This window comes from Cuculus canorus, chromosome 33, assembly GCF_017976375.1.
Source record: "Cuculus canorus isolate bCucCan1 chromosome 33, bCucCan1.pri, whole genome shotgun sequence".
Classification (NCBI taxonomy): Eukaryota; Metazoa; Chordata; class Aves; order Cuculiformes; family Cuculidae; genus Cuculus; species Cuculus canorus.
Window position 1 is genome coordinate 657,699 of NC_071433.1, and position 19,394 is coordinate 677,092.

The window sequence follows — 19,394 nt, forward strand, 5'->3', positions numbered from 1 at the left end:
TGGGTTTGGGATCCCCCCCCTCACTCTTCCCCCCACCCCAGTTCTCCCAGTTCCCCCAGTGCCGTTCGGATCTTCCCAGCAAAGCCTCGGGCGTCCTGAGGTGGGGGGGGGGAAGATTTGAGGGACTCCCCCAGTTACCTCCCAGTACCTTTCCAGAGCTTCCCAGTGCCCTCCCAGTACCTCCCACTGCCTCCCAGTAACCCCATTCCTACCCCAGTATCCACCCAGTGCCCTTCAGTCCCCTCCCAGTATCTCCCAGTCCCCTCCCAGTGCTCCCAGTTCCCTCCCAGTGCCCTCCAGCTCCATCCCACTGCCCCCAGTCCCCTCCCAGTGCCTCCCATTCTCCTCCCAGTCCTCTCCCAGTGCTCCCAGTCCCCTCCCAGTGCCCTCCAGCTCCATCCCACTGCCCCCAGTCCCCTCCCAGTGCCTCCCATTCTCCTCCCAGTGCTTCCAGTCCCCTCCCAGTGCCCTCCAGCTCCATCCCACTGCCCCCAGTCCCCTCCCAGTGCCTCCCATTCCCCTCCCAGTCTCCTCCCAGTGCCTCCCAGTCCCCTCCCAGTGCCCTCCAGCTCCATCCCACTGCCCCCAGTCCCCTCCCAGTGCCTCCCATTCTCCTCCCAGTGCTTCCAGTCCCCTCCCAGTGCCCTCCAGCTCCATCCCACTGCCCCCAGTCCCCTCCCAGTGCCTCCCATTCCCCTCCCAGTCTCCTCCCAGTGCCTCCCAGTCCCCTCCCAGTGCCCTCCAGCTCCATCCCACTGCCCCCAGTCCCCTCCCAGTGCCTCCCATTCTCCTCCCAGTGCTTCCAGTCCCCTCCCAGTGCCCTCCAGCTCCATCCCACTGCCCCCAGTCCCCTCCCAGTGCCTCCCATTCCCCTCCCAGTCTCCTCCCAGTGCCTCCCAGTCCCCTCCCAGTGCCCTCCAGCTCCATCCCACTGTCCCCAGTCCCCTCCCAGTGCCTCCCATTCTCCTCCCAGTCTCCTCCCAGCCCCCTCCCAGTGCCTCCTACCACTCCCCAGTAACCCCATTCCTACCCCAGTATCCACCCAGTGCCCCCCAGTCCCCTTCCAATATGTCCCAGTCCCCTCCCTCTGCCCCCCCCGTCCCCTCCCAGTGCCTCCCATTCTCCTCCCAGTCCCCTCCCAGTGCCCTCCAGCTCCATCCCACTGCCCCCAGTCCCCTCCCAGTGCCTCCCATTCTCCTCCCAGTCTCCTCCCAGTGCTCCCAGTCCCCTCCCAGTGCCTCCTACCACTCCCCAGTAACCCCATTCCTACCCCAGTATCCACCCAGTGCCCCCCAGTCCCCTTCCAATATGTCCCAGTCCCCTCCCAGTGCCCCCCAGTCCCCTCCCAGTGCCTCCCACTCCCCTCCCAGCCCCATCCTACTGTCCCCCAGTCCCTTCCCAGTGCCTCCCAGTGCTCCCAGTCCCTCACCGTGCAGGCACTGGTGGCGCTGCAGGAGATGTGGAAGATGATGGCGCTGTCCCCACCACGGGCGAAGGAGACGCCGTAAGCGTCGCGGTGGGGCTGGGAGGACACTGGGAGGTTACTGGGAGGCACTGGGAAGGTACTGGGGTGGGAAATGGGGTTACTGGGAGGCACTGGGGCCTTACTGGGAGGGAAATGGGCTTACTGGAAGGAGAAATGAGGTTACTGGGAGAGAAATGGGGTTAGCGGGAGGTACTGGGGGTTACTGGGAGGTACTGGGGACACTGGTTGGTTGCTGGGGGGCACTGGGAGGAACTGGGAGGGAAATGGGGTTACTGGGGGACACGGGGGGGGGTTACTGGGAGGGAAATGGGTTTACTGGGGAGTTACTGGGAGGGAAATGGGGTTGCTGAGAGGCACTGGGGGGGTTACTGGGGGTTACTGGGAGGCACTGGGTTTACTGGGACACCCACCGGTCCGAAGCCCCCGCCGGCGAGGTGCAGGGAGGGGGGCAGCAGGGGGGGGTCGGCCCGGGGGGCGGGGCTGGAGGCGAGAGCCCAGGGGTGGCCGAGCACCTAGGGGTGGGGATATGCAAATGAGACCACGCCCCCATCCCGCTATAGAGCCCCCCATTGAGATGTCAATGCCCAGACCCCCTCCCTTAGCCACGCCCCCTCCCTTGACCCTGCCTCCCTTAGCCACGCCCCCATTGACCCTGCCTCCCTTAGCCACGCCCCTCCATTGACCCCCACTCCCTTGGCCACACCCCCCTCCCTTGACTCTGCCTCAGTTGGCCACGCCCCCTCCTTTGACCCGCCTCCCTTAGCCACGCCCCAACCCCGCCTCCCTCAGCCCCGCCCACCCTTGACACCGCCTCCCTTAGCCGCGCCCCCTTAACCACGCCCCATTGACCATGCCTCCTTTAGCCACGCCCCCACACAACTCTGCCCCTTGGCCCCGCCCTCCCATCTATCCCTGCCGCTTAGTCACGCCCCCGCCTCCCCTCAGACCCCGCCCCCTTTCCCCCCCCACCTCCTGCAGGAAGGGGTCGCGCTGCCCCCTGGCGGCCGCCGTGGCCTCCAGCGCCTGCAGGTGCCGCTCCAGCCCCGCCCCGGTCAGCGCCGCCCGCAGCTGCGCCCGTTGGTGCCGCAGCGCCGCCCGCAGCAGCGCCCGCCGCCGCCCGGCCTGGGCCGCGGGGAGAGCCCGGTGAGGGGCGCCCCCGCACAGCCAGGGACCCCAGACCATGGGACCCCCCCTCACTGACACCCCCTCCAAACTCTGGGAACCCCAAACCCTGGGACCCCCCCTCACTGACACCCCCAAACTCTGACACCCCCAAACCCTGGGACCCCCCTCACTGACCCCCCCAAACTCCAGGACCCCCCCCTCACTGACACCCCCAAACTCCGGGACCCCCAAACACTGGGACCCCAAAACCCTGGGACCCCCCCTCACTGATCCCCCCAAACTCCAGGACCCCCAAACCCTGGGACCCCCCCTCACTGACACCCCCAAACCTTGGGACCCCCCCTCACTGACACCCCCAAACTCTGGGACCCCCAAACCCTGGGACCCCCCCTCACTGACACCCCCAAACCTTGGGACCCCCCTCATTGACACCCCCAAACTCTGGGACCCCCAAACCCTGGGACCCCCCCTCACTGACACCCCCAAACCCTGGGACGCCCAAACCCTGGGACCCCTCCCTCACTGACACCCCCAAACCCTGGGACACCCCCCTCACTGACACCCCCAAACCATGGGACCCCCCTCACCGATACCCCCAAACTCCAGGACCCCCAAACCATGGGACCCCTCCTCACTGACACCCCCAAACTTCAGGACCTCCAAACCCTGGGACCCCCCCTCACTGATGCCCCAAAACTCCGGGAGCCCCAAACCATGGGACCCCCCCTCACTGACACCCCCAAACTCCAGGACCCCACAAATAAGGGACCCCAAAACATAGGATACTCCTATGGACCCCCCTAAACTCCGGGACCCCACAAATAAGGGACCCCAAAACACCATAGGACCCTCCTCAGGACCCCCCTAAACTCCGGGACCCCACAAATAAGGGACCCCAAAACATAAGATCCTCCTATGGACCCCCCCCTAAACTCCGGGACCCCCCGAATCCTGGGACCCCACACTCTGGGACACCCCACCCTCAACAAGGGACCCCAAACCATGAGACCCCACAAATAAGGGACCCCAAATCTTAGAACCCTCCCAGCCCTCCCCCCTCCCCGGCAGTGACACCCCCAAACTCCAGACCCCCCCCAAACCCTGGGAACCCCCAAAAGCAAGGGACCCCCCCTTTCCCAAACCCCCCAAACCGAAGGACCACCCTTCAACATTTGCATCCCCCCTCCCAGTTTTGGGGTCCCCTTGGGTCTCAGCACTCCCCCCCAGGTTTGGGGGGGTTGCCCCTGTGTCTCATGCCCCTCCCTCACTTTAGGGACACCCCCCTTCAATGTTGGGGTTCCCCTGCCACTCACCCTGGTTTCGGGGTCCCCCATGGCGGCCACCAGTGCCAGAATTGGGGGGCCACAGCCCCGCACCCCCTCTGTTCGCCCTTCCTGGAAGAGCCGTGTGGGGACAGGCTCGTAGCTCAGGCAGGGACCCCGTTCCTGGGGGTGGGCACGGGGGGGTCACCGACGGGACAGGGGGAGTCTGGGGGGTCCCCAAGGGGATTTTTGGGGTCCCCAAGGGGATTTGGGGCTCCCAAGGTGGATATTTGGCTTCCAGAAGTGGTTTTAGGGTTCCCAGGTGGGCGGGTGGGATCCCCAGGTGAGATTTTGGGGGTCCCAGGGTGGATATTGGGGTTCCAATAGCGGTTTTGGGGGTCCTCAAAGGGATTTTTGGGGTCCTTAAGGGGATTTGGGGGGTCCAGGATAGATATTTGAGTTCCAGAAGTGGTTTTAGGGGTCCTCAAGAGGATTTTTGGGATCCTTAGGAGGATTTGGGGCTCCCAGGGTGAATACTGGGGTTCCAGAAGTGGTTTTAGGGTTCCCAGGTGGGCGGGTGGGATCCCCAGGTGGGATTTTGGGGGTCCCAGGGTGGATATTGGGGTTCTAATAGTGATTTTGGGGGTCCTCAAAGGGATTTTTGGGATCCTTAGGAGGATTTGGGGGGTCAGGGTAGATATTTGGGTTCCAGAAGGGGTCTTGGGGGTCCCCAAGGGGATTTGGGGCTCCCAGGATGGATATTTGGCTTCCAGAAGTGGTTTTAGGGTTCCCAGGTGGGCGGGTGGGATCCCCAGGTGGGATTTTGGGGGTCGCAGGGTGGATATTGGGATTCTAATAGTGGTTATGGGGGTCCTCAAGGGGCTTTTTGGGGTCCCCAGGTGGGATTTGGGGGTCCCAGGGTGGATATTGGGGTTCTAATAGTGGTTTTGGTGGTCCTCAAGGGGATTTTGGGGGTCTTTAAGGGGATTTGGGGTTCCAGGGTAGATATTTGGGTTCCAGAAGGGGTTTTAGGGGTCCTCAAGAGGATGTTGGGGATCCTCAAGAGGATTTGGGAATCCCAGGATGGATATTGGCGTTCAAGAGGGGGTTTGGGGGTCATGGGGAAAGGATTTGGGGTTCCCAGGGTGGGTTTTGAGGTCCCCAGGGTAGGTTTTGGGGGTCCTGGGCATGTTTTAGGGTCCCCAGCAGGAGTTTGGGGATCCCCAGGGTTGATATTTGGGTTCAAGAGGGGCTTTGGGGGTCACAGAGGGAGGATTTGGGGTCCCCAGGGTGGGTTTTTGGGTCTTTAAGGAGGTTTTGGGGGTCCCAGGTGGGTTTTAGGGTCTCCAGGATAGGTTTTGGGGTCCCTAAGAGGGTTTTGGGGTCCCCAGAGGTGGGTTTTGGGGTCCCTAAGGGGTTTTTGAGGGTCCTGTGTGAGTCCTGGGTGGGTTTTGGGGTCTTTAAGGAGGTTTTGGGGGTCCCAGGTGGGTTTTGGGGTCCCAGGTGGGTTTTAGGGTCTCCAGGGCAGGTTTTGGGGTCGCTAAGAGGGTTTTGGGGTCCCCAGAGGTGGGTTTTGGGGTCCCTAAGGGGTTTTTGAGGGTCCTGTGTGAGTCCTGGGTGGGTTTTGGGGTCTTTAAGGAGGTTTTGGGGGTCCCAGGTGGGTTTTAGGGTCTCCAGGGCAGGTTTTGGGGTCCCTAAGAGGGTTTTGGGGTCCCCAGAGGTGGGTTTTGGGGTCCCTAAGGGGTTTTTGAGGGTCCTGTGTGAGTCCTGGGTGGGTTTTGGGGTCCCTAAGGGAGATTTGGGGTCCCTGGGGGTGGGTTTTGGGGTTCCCAGTTGGGTTTTGGGTGGATTTTGGGCTCCCTAAGGAAGGGGGGGGGGGGGTTGAGGGTCCAGGGTGGGTTTTGGGGTGCCCGTGGGGTTTGGGGGTGCTCACGCGGACGAGGGCGAGCTGCAGCGCCAGCTGAACGAGGGCGTCTGAGATTTGGGGGGACCCCGGTGGGGGCACGAAGGTGAAGACGTGGAGCTCCAGGTCGTCTGACAGCACCTGCGCCGTCTCCAGGGCCCCCGACAGCGCCCGACGGCTCTGAGCACCCCAAAAACGCCCTCAGACACCCCAAAAATGCCTCAGAACCCCCCAAAACACTTCAGAAGACCCCAAAACGCCTCAGAAACCGCCAAATCCCATCAAAATGGCTCAAAATGCCCCCAAATCAGCAAAAACTGCCCTGAAATGAGGTCTTGGGGACCCCCCAGGGGCAAAATTACACTCCCCAAGATTCCTGTAGCCCTCAGACACCCCAAAAATGCCTCAGAACCCCCAAAAACACTTCAGAAGACCCCAAAACGCCTCAGAAACCGCCAAATCCCATCAAAATGGCTCAAAATGTCCCCAAATCAGCAAAAACTGCCCTGAAATGAGATCTTGGGGACCCCCTGTGGTAAAATTATACCCCCCCAAGACTCCTGTACACCTCAGACACCCCAAAAATGCCTCAGAACCCCCCAAAACACCTCAGAACCCCCCTAAACACTTCAGAAGACCTCAAAACGCCTCAGAAACCGCCAAATCCCACCAAAATGGCTCAAAATGCCTCCAAATCAGCGAAAACTGCCCTGAAATGAGATCTTGGGGACCCCCTGTGGTAAAATTACATCCTCCAAGATTCCTGTAGGCCTCAGACACCCCAAAAACGCCCTCAGACACCCCAAAAACACCTCAGAACCCCCGAAACCAATTCAGAAGGCCCAAAAAAAGGCCTCGGAAACCCCCAAATCCCACTAAAAGGGCTCAAAATGCCCCTAAATCGGCTAAAATTGCCCTAAAATGAGATCTTTCGGAACCCCTGTGGTAAAATTACCCCCCCTAAGACTCCTGTAGCCCTCAGACACCCCAAAACCGCATCCAGCACCCCAAAAACACCTCAGAAGCCCCGAAACCACTTCAGAAGGCCCAAAAAAGGCCTTGGAAACCCCCAAATCCCACTAAAATGGCTCAAAATGCCCCCAAATCAGCGAAAACTGCCCTAAAATGAGGTCTTGGGGACCCCCCAGGGGCAAAATTACACTCCCCAAGATTCCTGTAGCCCTCAGACACCCCAAAAATGCCTCAGAACCCCCAAAAACACTTCAGAAGACCCCAAAACGCCTCAGAAACCGCCAAATCCCACTAAAAGGGCTCAAAATGTCCCCAAATCATCAAAAACTGCCCTGAAATGAGATCTTGGGGACCCCCTGTGGTAAAATTACTCCCCCCAAGATTCCTATAGCCCTCAGACACCCCAAAAATGCCTCAGAACCCCCAAAACTACTGCAGAAGACCCCAAAAGGCCTCAGAACACCCCCAAATCCCATCAAAAGGGCTCAAAATGCCCCCAAATCAGCAAAAACTGCCCTGAAATGAGATCTTGGGGACCCCCTGTGGTAAAATTACACCCCCCCAAGATTCCTGTAGACCTCAGACACCCCAAAAACGCCCTCAGACACCCCAAAAACGCCTCAGAACCCCCCAAATCCCACCAAAAGTGCTCCCAGTTGCCCCCCAGTTGCTCCCAGTTACCCTAATGGCCCTCCCAGTTGCTCCCCAGTTGCTCCCAGTTACCCCAGTGGCCCTCCCAGTTGCCCCCAATCACTCTGAGTTGCTCCCAGTTACCCCAGTGGCCCTCCCAGTTACCCCAGTGGCCCTCCCAGTTACCCCCAGTTGCTCCCAGTTACCCTAATGGCCCTCCCAGTTGCCCCCCAGTTGCTCCCAGTTACCCTAATGGCCCTCCCAGTTGCCCCCAATCACTCTGAGTTGCTCCCAGTTGCCCCCCAGTTGCTCCCAGTTACCCCAGTGGCCCTCCCAGTTGCCCCCAATCACTCCCAGTCGCTCCCAGTTGCCCCCCAGTTGCTCCCAGTTACCCTAGTGGCCCTCCCAGTTGCTCCCCAGTTGCTCCCAGTTACCCTAATGGCCCTCCCAGTTGCCCCCCCAGTTGCTCCCAGTTACCCCACCGCCCCCCAGTTGCTCCCAGTTACCCCAGTGGCCCTCCCAGTTACCCCCAATCACTCTGAGTTGCTCCCAGTTGCCCCCCCAGTTGCTCCCAGTTACCCCAGTGGCCCTCCCAGTTGCCCCCCAGTTGCTCCCAGTTACCCTAATGGCCCTCCCAGTTGCTCCCCAGTTGCTCCCAGTTACCCCAGTGGCCCTCCCAGTTGCCCCCAATCACTCTGAGTTGCTCCCAGTTGCCCCCCAGTTGCTCCCAGTTACCCCAGTGGCCCTCCCAGTTACCCCCAATCACTCTGAGTCGCTCCCAGTTGCCCCCCAGTTGCTCCCAGTTACCCTAATGCCCCTCCCAGCTGCCCCCCAGTTGCTCCCAGTTACCCCAGTGCCCCCCTAGTCGCCCCCAATCACTCCCAGTCGCCCCAGTTCCCCCCCATTCACCCCTCGCAGGCTGTCCCAGTGCTCCCAGTTACCTCGGGGGGGATTTCCCAGTCCAGGCACTGGGGGGGGGGGATGCCGGGCTCCTCCCCCCCCCTGCAGTCGCCGCTGCTCTCGTAGCGCAGTTCCAGCGCCTCAGTGGCCAATGTGTACTGGGGGGAAATTGGGGGGCTGGGGGGGTTTGGGGGGACCCAGGGGTTGGGGGGGGACAGGGTTTGGGGGTGGGGGGTTCAGGTTTTGGGGGGGGGGTTCAGGTTTGAGGGGGGGGTTCAGGTTTGAGGGGGGCACAGGGGTTTGGGGGGGGGGGGCACAGGGTTTTTTTGGGGGGGCACAGGGGTTTGGGGGGCTCAGGGGTTTGGGGGGCTCAGGGGTTTGGGGGGGGGGACAGGGGTTGGGGGGGGCAGGGTTTGAGGGGGGGTTCAGGTATGAGGGGGGCTCAGGGGTTTGGGGGCACAGGGTATTTGGGGGGCTCAGGGGTTTGGGGGGACCCAGGGTTTGGGGGGGCACAGGGGGTTTGGGGGGCTCAGGGGTTGGGGGGGACCAGGTTTTGGGGGGGGGTTCAGGAATGAGGGGGGCTCAGAGGTTTGGGGGGGCAGGCTTGGGGGGGGTGCACAGGTGTGTGGGGACTTAGGGGTTTTGGGGGGCACAGGGGTGTTTTTTGGGGGGCACAGGGGGTTTGGGGGGCTCAGGGGGTTTGGGGGGCTCAGGGGTTTGGGGTAACCAGGTTTTGGGGGGGGGGTTCAGGTATGAGGGGGGCCCAGGGGTTTGGGGGGGGCCCAGGGGTTTGGGGGGGGCGCTCAGGTTGGGGGGGGGCTGAGGTTTGGGGGACACACAGAGGTTTTGGGGGGGTCAGAAGGGTTTGGGGGTGCCCAGGTTTGGGGGAGACCCAGTGGTTTTTTGGGGGGTGGGGGGGGCAGAGGGGTTTGGGAGGCCCTGGAGTTTGGGGGGGGCTCAAGTTTGGGGGAGCAGAAGGGGTTTTGGGGGGGGGGGCAGAATGTTTTTTTTGGGGGGGGGGGACTGTTACCTCCCAGAGGTGCCCCAGTACGGGGGGGTCCCCCCAAGATTGCTCCGCGTTCACCCCCAAACGCCCCGAGGAGAAGACGATGAGGGTGAAGGATTTATCAAACCATCTGGGGGGGGGGGGTCAGAAATTGGGGGGGGGGGGTCAGAAATGGGGGAGTCAGAAATGGGGGGGCAAAAAAATGGGGGGGGCAAAAATGAGGTCAGAAATGGGGGGGAAGAGAGAAACTTGGGAGGGGGGAACATTTGGTGGCCCTGGATGTGAATTTGGTGGCCCCAGGGCTGCGATTTAGGGGTTCGGGGGGTGGATTCAGAGGGTGAATTTGGTGGCCCAGGGGGTGAATTTGGTGGCCCAAGGGCCAGATTTGGTGGCCCCATGTCTGAATTTGGTGGCCCAGGGGCCAGATTTGATGGCCTCATGCCTGGATTTGGGGCTTTGGGGTGGATTTGGGGTTTCAGAGCAGATTTGGTGGCCCGGGGGGTGGATTTGGTGGCCCAAGAGGTAGATTTGATAGCCCTGGATATGAACGTGGTGGCCTACGGGGGTGGATTTGGTGGCCCAGGGACCAGATTTGGTGGCCCAGGGACCAGATTCGGTGGCCCCATGCCTGGATTTGGGGCTTTGGGGTGGATTTGGGGTTTCCGAGCAGATTTGGTGGCCCGGGCGGTGGATTTGGTGGCCCAGCGGGGTGGATTTGGTGGCCCAGGGGCCAGATTTGGTGGCCCCATGGTTGAATTTGGTGGCCTCATGCCTGGATTTGGGGTTTTGGGGTGGATTTGGGGTTTCAGAGCAGATTTGGTGGCCCTGGGGGTGGATTTGGTGGCCCAGGGGGGTGGATTTGGTGGCCCAGGGACCAGATTTGGTGGCCCCATGGCTGAATTTGGTGGCCTCATGCCTGGATTCGGGGTTTTGGGGTGGATTTGGGGTTTCCGAGCAGATTTGGTGGCCCGGGGGGTGGATTTGGTGGCCCCGGGGGGTGGATTTGGTGGCCCGGGGGGTGGATTTGGTGGCCCGGGGGGGCTCTGACCGGTTGTGCCAGGGTCCGTGCAGCAGCGCCCGGGCCTCGGCTTCGAGGTGGCCGTCGCCGGGGGGTTCCTCGGGTTCGGGGGGGACCCCGGGGGGGTCAAAGGCCACGATGAAGGGCGCTTCGTCCATCGCCCGCAGCGCTCGCCCTCGCCCCAGCGCCGCCCGCACCCGCGCCCAGGGGGGCCTGGGGGACCCCAAAACTCAGCAGACACCCCCCCCCCCCAAGAGACCTATAGCGCCCCCCCACCTCAGCCCCCCCATAGTACCCCATTGCCCCCCCACAGCCCCCCTAGTGACCCATAGCCCCCCATAGTACCCCATTGTCCACCATAGCCCCCCCATAGTGCCCCACTGCCCCCCCAGAGCCACCCCTGCCCCCCCAGTGACCCACAGCCCCTATAGCCCCCCCATAGCCCCCCCTAGAGACCCACAGCACCCCATAGCCCCCCCATAGCCCCCCATAGTGCCCCATTTCTCCCCATAATCCTCCCATAGCACTCCATAGCCCCCCCACAGCCCCCCCATAGCACCCCATTGCCCCCATAGCCCCCCCAGCCCCCCATAGTCCTCCCATAGCCCCCCTTAGTGACCCACAGCCCCCCATAGCCCCCCCATTGCCCCCCATAGCCCCCCATAATGCCCCACAGCCCCCCATAGCCCCCCCATAGCATCCCATTGCCCCCCCAGTCCTCCCATAGCACCCCATAGCAACCCACAGCCCCCCATAGCTCTCCCATAGCACCCCATTGCCCCCCCAGAGCCCCCCCAGTGACCCACAGCTCCCCATAGTGCCCCCATAGCCCCCCATAGCCCCCCCAGCCCCCCATAGCACTCCATAGCCCACCCACAGCCCCCCATAATGCCCCATAGCCCCCCACACCCCCCCCACAGCCCCCCATAGCCCCCCCCATAGTGCCCCATCTCCCCCCATAGCCCCCCCAGCCCCCCCATAATGCCTCATAACCCCCCATAGCCCCCCCATAATGCCCCATAACCCCCCATAGCCCCCCACAGCCCCCCCCCAGTGCCCCATCTCCCCCCAAAGCCCCCCCAAAACTGCCGACCACCCCCCCCATAGCCCCCCCCTCACCTCTCCCCTGCTGTCAGCACCCCCAGTGCCTCTTGGGGGTCCAGGGGGGGCCCCCCTTCTTCCAGCACTTTCTGGAATTGGCTCTGCAGCTCCCGGGGGCGCAGGGGGCGACCCCCCCTCATCACCGGCACCCGGAAAAGGCGCCCCCCATAAAGGGCGGCCACGTGGCCCCCACCCCCACCGTGCCACAGCCGATCTGGGGGGGAAAGGGGGTCTCAGGGGGGATTTTGGGGTCCCCAGGGGGATTCTGGGGGGGTCCAGGTGGGAACTAGGGGTCCCAGGGGGGATTTTGGGGTCCCCAAGGGGATTCTGGGGGGGTCCAGGTGGGAACTAGGGGTCCCAGGGGGGATTTTGGGGTCCCCAAGGGGATTCTGGGGGGGTCCAGGTGGGAACTGGGGGTCCCAGGGGGGATTTTGGGGTCCCCAAGGGGATTCTGGGGGGGTCCAGGTGGGAACTAGGGGTCCCAGGGGGGATTTTGGGGTCCCCAAGGGGATTCTGGGGGGGTTCCAGGTGGGAAATGGGGGTCTGAGGGGGAATTTTGGGGGACAAGGGGGGATTTTGGGGTCCCCTGGGGGATTGTGGGGGGGGTCCAGGTGGGAACTGGGGGTCCTGCGCAGGATTTTGGGGGACAAGGGGGGAGTTGGAGGGTCCGAGGGGGAATTTTGGGGTCCCAGGGGGGATTTTAGGGTCCTCAGGGGGATTCTGGAGGGGGTCCAGGTGGGAACTGGGGGTCCCAGGGGGGATTTTGGGGTCCCCAAGGGGATTTGAGGGGGTCCAGGTGGGAATTGGGGGTCCTGCGAGAGATTTTGGGGGACAAGGGGTGAGTTGGAGGGTCCCAGGGGGGATTTTGGGATCCCCAGGGGGATTCTGGGGGGGTCCAGGTGGGAACTAGGGGTCCCAGGGGGGATTTTGGGGTCCCCAAGGGGATTCTGGGGGGGTCCAGGTGGGAACTGGGGGTCCCAGGGGGGATTTTGGGGTCCCCAGGGGGATTCTGGGGGGGTTCCAGGTGGGAAATGGGGGTCCCAGGGGGGATTTTGGGGTCCCCAAGGGGATTCTGGGGGGGTCCAGGTGGGAACTGGGGGTCCCAGGGGGGATTTTGGGGTCCCCAGGGGGATTCTGGGGGGGTTCCAGGTGGGAAATGGGGGTCCCAGGGGGGATTTTGGGGTCCCCAAGGGGATTCTGGGGGGGTCCAGGTGGGAACCGGGGGTCTGAGGGGCGATTTTGGGGTCCCCAAGGGGATTCTGGGGGGGTCCAGGTGGGAATTGGAGGTCCTGCAGAGGATTTTGGGGGACAAGGGGGGAGTTGGGGGGTCCCAGGGGGGATTTTGGGGTCCCCACGGGGATTCTGGGGGGGTCCAGGTGGGAATTGGAGGTCCTGCAGAGGATTTTGGGGGACAAGGGGGGAGTTGGGGGGTCCCAGGGGGGATTTTGGGGTCCCCAAGGGGATTCTGGGGGGGTCCAGGTTGGAACTGGGGGTCCCAGGGGGGATTTTAGGGTCCTCAGGGGGATTCTGGAGGGGGTCCAGGTGGGAACTGGGGGTCCCAGGGGGGATTTTGGGGTCCCCAAGGGGATTTGAGGGGGTCCAGGTGGGAATTGGGGGTCCTGCGAGAGATTTTGGGGGACAAGGGGTGAGTTGGTGGGTCCCCAGGGGGGATTTTGGGATCCCCAGGGGGATTCTGGGGGGGTCCAGGTGGGAACTAGGGGTCCCAGGGGGGATTTTGGGGTCCCCAAGGGGATTCTGGGGGGGTCCAGGTGGGAACTGGGGGTCCCAGGGGGGATTTTGGGGTCCCCAGGGGGATTCTGGGGGGGGTTCCAGGTGGGAAATGGGGGTCCCAGGGGGGATTTTGGGGTCCCCAAGGGGATTCTGGGGGGGTCCAGGTGGGAACTGGGGGTCCCAGGGGGGATTTTGGGGTCCCCAGGGGGATTCTGGGGGGGGTTCCAGGTGGGAAATGGGGGTCCCAGGGGGGATTTTGGGGTCCCCAAGGGGATTCTGGGGGGGTCCAGGTGGGAACCGGGGGTCAGAGGGGAGATTTTGGGGTCCCCAAGGGGATTCTGGGGGGGTCCAGGTGGGAATTGGAGGTCCTGCAGAGGATTTTGGGGGACAAGGGGGGAGTTGGGGGGTCCCAGGGGGGATTTTGGGGTCCCCAAGGGGATTCTGGGGGGGTCCAGGTGGGAATTGGAGGTCCTGCAGAGGATTTTGGGGGACAAGGGGGGAGTTGGGGGGTCCCAGGGGGGATTTTGGGGTCCCCAAGGGGATTCTGGGGGGGTCCAGGTTGGAACTGGGGGTCCCAGGGGGGATTTTGGGGTCCCCAAGGGGATTCTGGGGGGGTCCAGGTGGGAACTGGGGGTCCCAGGGGGGATTTTGGGGGACAAGAGGGGAGTTGGGGGGTCTGAGGGGGGATTTTGGGGTCCCCAAGGGGATTTGAGGGGGTCCAGGTGGGAACTGGGGGTCCCAGGGGGGATTTTGGGGGGACAAGAGGGGAGTTGGGGGGTCTGAGGGGGGATTTTGGGGGTCCCCAAGGGGATTCTGGGGGGGTCCAGGTGGGAATTGGGGGTCCCAGTGGGGAGATTTTGGGGGACAAGGGGGGAGTTGGGGGGGTCCCAGGGGGGATTTTGGGGTCCCCAAGGTGATTTGGGGGGGCCCTGCGGGAGATTTTGGGGGACAAGGGGCGAGTTGGGGGGTCCCAGGGGGGATTTTGGGGTCCCCGTGTGGGTTTTGGGGTCCAAGGCAGGGCTTTTGGGGTGCCCTCTTTTTTGGGGGTCCCGGTGGGGATATTGGGGTTCTGGAGTGGAGTTTTGGGGTCCCAGAGGGGATTTTTGGGGTATATTGGGAGGAGTTTTGGGGTGCCCCGGGTTTGGGGGTGCTGTACCCCGTTTCTCGCCGGGCAGACGGGAGGTGTTGAAGAGGCGCTCGTACTGCGCTGAGCACGTGGGCAGCGTCCCCCGAAACAGCGGCTGAGGGGGACCCCAAAATCACACCCAGCACCCCCAAATCCCAACCCCCCCCCAATACCCCTGGAACCCCAAATCCCCCCTCCCCAGGACCCCAAAACCCCCCAGGGGACCCCAGTTGCCCCCCCAAATCTTTCCTGCCACCCATAAAGACCCCAGGGGGACCCCAAAACCTCCCCAAAGACCCCAGGGGGACCCCAAAACCTCCCCAAAGCCCCCTTGGGAACCTCAAAGCCCCCCCAAAACCACTCCCTGGGACCCCAATGAACCCCCTTAGGACCTCAATTGCCCCCCCAAATCCTTCCTGCCCCCCATAAAGACCCCAGGGGGACCCCAAAACCTCCCCAAAGACCCCAGGGGGACCCCAAAACCTCCCCAAAGCCCCCTTGGGAACCTCAAGGCCCCCCCAAATCCACTCCCTGGGACCCCAATGAACTCCCTTAGGACCCCAATTGCCCCCCCAAATCCTTCCTGCCCCCCATAAAGACCCCAGGGGGACCCCAAAACCTCCCCAAAGCCCCCTTAGGAACCTCAAAGCCCCCCCAAATCCACTCCCTGGGACCCCAATGAACCCCCTTAGGACCCCAATTGCCCCCCCAAATCCTTCCTGCCCCCCATAAAGACCCCAGGGGGACCCCAAAACCTCCCCAAAGCCCCCTTGGGAACCTCAAAGCCCCCCAAAACCACTCCCTGGGACCCCAATGAACCCCCTTAGGACCCCAATTGCCCCCCCAAATCCTTCCTGCCCCCCATAAAGACCCCGGGGGACCCCAAAACCTCCTCAAAGACCCCAAGGGGACCCCAAAACCTCCCCAAAGACCCCTTGGGAACCTCAAAGCCCCCCCAAATCCACTCCCTGGGACCCCAATGAACCCCCTTAGGACCTCAATTGCCCCCCCAAGACCCCGAGAAGGACCCCAAATCCCCCCCTCGCAGTTTTGGGGTGCTCACGGGTGGCAGCTCCCCCCGAATCACGAGGCGCCGGAATTGCAGGAGGGCGAAGACGGCGTTGGCGGCTCGGGCGGCCGGGAGCCGCGTCGGGGGGGGGCCCAGCAAGTCCTGGGGGGGGGACCCCAATATCTGTGACCCCCCCAGCACCCCAAAATCCTCCCAATTCACCCCCAAACCTCCATCAAATCTCCTCAATCCCCCCTAAATCTTTCCCACCCCCCCCCAATTACCTCCCTGCAACACATTATGGGGGGGGGCGGTGGAATTTGGGGGGGACCCTGAGGTTTTGGGGGGGACCCTGAGGCTCAAGGGGGACCCCGAGGCTCAGGGGGGACCCCCAAACATCTGGCACCCCCATATCCACCCCCCCAGCACCCCTATAATCCCCTCAGTTCACCCCAAATCTCCCCACACCCCCAAATAACCCCTCCCAAGCGCCACATCTGGGGGGGGGGGAGGATGCCAAGATTTGGGGGGGACCTCAGGGTTTTGGGGGGGTCCCCACTTTTGGGGCTCACCATGAGGTAGTAGTTGCTGGTGGGGAGGGGGCTGCGGCCCCCCAAGTGCACGTGCTCCTCCCAGAGGTCACTCAGCTGGGGGGGGGGGAGTGGAATGCACCCCAAAATCTGAGATACACCACCACCCCCCCCCAAAAAGGGGCCCCCAAAACTCTGGGGGCCCCCAAAACCCCCTTTAATGACCCCCGAGGGACCCCAAAATACTTCCAACGCCCCCCCCAAAACCCCCAAGAGGACCTCAAATCCCCCTTAATGACCCCATGGGGACCCCCAAAATACCCCCCCCAAAGCCCAAGGGGGACCCCAAAACTCCCTTAATGATGCTGGGGGACCCCAAAATACCCCAAACCCCCCTCAAACCCCCAAGGGGGGACCTCAAATCCCCCTTAATGACCCCATGGGGACCCCAAAATACCCCCAACCCCCCCTCAAACCCCCAAGGGGGACCTCAAATCCCCCTTAATGACCCCATGGGGACCCCCAAAATACCCCCCCTCAAACCCCCAAGGGGGACCCCAAAACCCCTTTAATGACCCCATGGGGACCCCAAAATACCCCAAACCCCCCTCAAACCCCCAAGGGGGACCCCAAAACCCCCTTAATGATGCTGGGGGGACCCCCAAAATACCCCCAACCCCTCCTCAAGCCCCCAAGGGGGACCCCAAAACCCCCTTAATGATGCTGGGGGACCCCAAAATACCCCCAACCCCTCCTCAAGCCCCCAAAGGGGACCCCAAAACCCCTTTAATGACCCCATGGGGACCCACAAAAATCACCCCAGCCCCCCCCTCAAAGCCCCAAGGGGGTCCCCAAAACCCCCCTCACGTAGCAGGGGAGGGTCCAGGCTCGCAGGCGCAGCCAGCGCTGAAGTTGGGGTCCGGGGCCCCCCAAAAACTCACGGGCGAGGGTGGGCAAACGCTCTCGCCCGCCCCCCGGCCCCAACGCCTGCAGCGAAGCCACCGCCTGGAAAAGAGGGGGTTCAGAGTGCACCCCAAAACCCTCCTGCACCCCAAAAGCCCCCCTAAACTCCTCCAAGACCCCCAGAGGCCCCCTCCCCCCAGGCACCCCCAAACCCCTCCAAGACCCCCCCCCCAAATGACCCCCCCAAACCCCCAGGGCCCCCCCAAATGACCCCAATTGAACCCCGAGACTCCCAGACCCCCCCAAAATGACCCCAATTGAACCCCCAAGGCCCCCCCAAATGACCCCCCAAACCCCCAGGGCCCCCCCAAATGACCCCAATTGAACCCCCAGGGCCCCCCAAATGACCCCAATTGAACCCCGAGACTCCCAGACCCCCCCAAAATGACCCCCCAAACCCGTAGGGCCCCCCCAAATGACCCCAATTGAACCCCAAGACTCCCAGACCCCCCCAAATGACCCCCCCAAACCCCCAGGGCCCCCCCAAATGACCCCCCCAACCCCCCAGGGCCCCCCCAAAATGACCCCAATTGAACCCCCAGAGCCCCCCCAAATGACCCCCCAAACCCCCAGAGCCCCCCCAAATGACCCCAAATGAACCCCAGGGCCCCCCACATGACCCAATTGAACCCCGAGACTCCCAGCCCCCCCCCAAATGACCCCCCAAACCCCCAGGACCCCCCCAAATGACCCCAATTGAAACCCCCAAGGCCCCCCCAAATGACCCCCCAAACCCCCAGGGCCCCCCCAAATGACCCCAATTGAACCCCCAGGGCCCCCCCAAATGACCCCAATTGAACCCCGAGACTCCCAGCCCCCCCCCCAAATGACCCCCCAAACCCCTATGGCCCCCCTAAATGACCCCAAATGAACCCCCAGAGCCCCCCCAAATGACCCCAATTGAACCCCCAGACGCCCAGCCCCCCCCCAAATGACCCCAAATGAACCCCCAGGGCCCCCCCAAATGACCCCAATTGAACCCCCAAGGCCCCCCCAAATGACCCCCCAAACCCCCAGGGCCCCCCCAAATGGCCCCAAATGAACCCTCAGGGCCCCCCCAGATGACCCCAATTGAACCCCGAGACTCCCAGACCCCCCCAAAATGACCCCAAATGAACCCCCAGGGCCCCCCCAAATGACCCCAAATGAACCCCCAAATCCCCAGGGCCCCCCAAAAATGACCCCCCCCCCTCACCCTGTGCACGGTGTCGTGGAGGGGGGGCAGGGGAAGGGGGGGGCAGCACCCCCTGAAAGCTGCGCAGCCCCGGGTGGCGCCCCGAGAACATCCGGACCAGCGCCTGCACCCCAAAACGGTATGAGAAACCGCCCCCCCCCACCCCAAAACTGAGCCCTGCACCCCAAAACTCAGCCCAGGATATGCCTCTGCATCCCTCAACCCCCAAACCCCACCCTGCACCCCAAAATCCCCCATAGTGCCCCTAAACTCTCTCTTAGCCCCCCCAAACCCCACCCTGCACCCCAAAATCCCCCATAGTCCCCCCCAAACTCCCTCTTAGCCCCCCCAAACCCCACCCTGCACCCCAAAATCCCCCATAGTCCCCCCAAACTCCCTCTTAGCCCCCCAAACCCCACCCTGCACCCCAAAATCCCCCATAGTCCCCCCAAACTCCCTCTTAGCCCCCCCAAACCCCACCCTGCACCCCAAAATCCCCCATAGTGCCCCCCCAAACTCCCTCTTAGCCCCCCCAAACCCCACCCTGCACCCCAAAATCCCCATAGCCCACCCCAAACTCCCTCTTAGCCCCCCCCAAACTCCACCCTGCACCCCAAAATCCCCCATAGTCCCCCCCAAACTCCCTCTTAGCCCCCCTAAACCCCACCCTGCACCCCAAAATCCCCCATAGTGCCCCTAAACTCCCTCTTAGCCACCCCAAACCCCACCCTGCACCCCAAAATCCCCCATAGCCCACCCCAAACTCCCTCTTAGCCCCCCCAACTCCACCCTGCACCCCAAAATCCCTCACAGTCCCCCCCAAACTCCCTCTTAGCCCCCCCAAACCCCACCTTGCACCCCAAAATCGCCCATAGCATCCCCAACCCCCCCCCTTGCACCCCTAAACTCCCTCATAATCCCCCTCAACCCCCCTCTGCACCCCAAAACCCCTCTCAAGACTCCCCCAAATCGCCCTTCTTACCATCCAGAGGCGCGGGGGGGGCCCGGGGCGCCCCAAAGCCGCGGCTGTGCCCCCCAAAAGCAGGCGCAACCCCAGGCGCAGGGTGAACCCCAAAAGCAGCCACAGCCCCGAGGCGAAGAGCAGCAGCGCCAGGGCCCCCCGAAACCCCCCCAGAAGCAGGGGGCTTGAGGGGCCGTCAGGGGGTACCCCAAAACCCCCCTGGACAACCCCCCCCTAACCTCACCCTGCACCCCAAAACCCTCTGGACCCTCCCAGGCACCCCAAAAACCTTCCTAACCCCCCAACTCCCCCCCCTTTAGCAGCTGGGGGGAGCAGGGGCATTGCAGACACCCCAAAACTGCCCCGGGCACCCCAAAATCTCCCTGGACACCCCCAATTTCTTCCCGAAGTATCCAGAGATGGGGGGCAGGGGGCACCTCAAAACCTCCTGGGTGGCCCCAATCCCTCCCAGCCCCCCCCTCTTTTGGGGCCACCCC

The 19,394-nt window shown here is 63.2% G+C and overlaps 1 protein-coding gene across 1 annotated transcript; it reads right to left on the reverse strand.

Annotated features, from left to right (window-relative positions):
- On the reverse strand, nucleotides 1-19,125 carry LOC128849788 (carnitine O-palmitoyltransferase 1, muscle isoform-like). The gene is made up of 16 exons (XM_054052383.1): nucleotides 18,919-19,125; nucleotides 17,958-18,060; nucleotides 16,667-16,804; nucleotides 15,842-15,916; nucleotides 15,324-15,431; nucleotides 14,291-14,375; nucleotides 11,422-11,617; nucleotides 10,333-10,515; nucleotides 9,309-9,414; nucleotides 8,320-8,436; nucleotides 5,807-5,956; nucleotides 3,925-4,056; nucleotides 2,456-2,608; nucleotides 1,897-1,998; nucleotides 1,430-1,522; nucleotides 1-95 (listed from the first exon to the last, which is right to left on the reverse strand). Exons 4-16 carry the CDS (start codon nucleotides 15,842-15,844, stop codon nucleotides 21-23), a joined length of 1,503 nt encoding a protein of 500 aa, XP_053908358.1. The 5' UTR covers nucleotides 15,845-15,916; nucleotides 16,667-16,804; nucleotides 17,958-18,060; nucleotides 18,919-19,125; the 3' UTR covers nucleotides 1-20.
- Nucleotides 19,126-19,394: the final 269 nt, after the last annotated feature.

What these genes read in the sequence shown, in the direction of transcription:
- LOC128849788 (XM_054052383.1), bottom strand. An exon ending in TCTGCCCGGCGAGAAACGGG is followed by an intron (nt 11,618 to 14,290) that starts GTACAGCACCCC and finishes TTTCCCCCCCAG; the next exon opens with ATCGGCTGTGGCACGGTGGG. An exon ending in CACGGACCCTGGCACAACCG is followed by an intron (nt 9,415 to 10,332) that starts GTCAGAGCCCCC and finishes CCCCCCCCCCAG; the next exon opens with ATGGTTTGATAAATCCTTCA.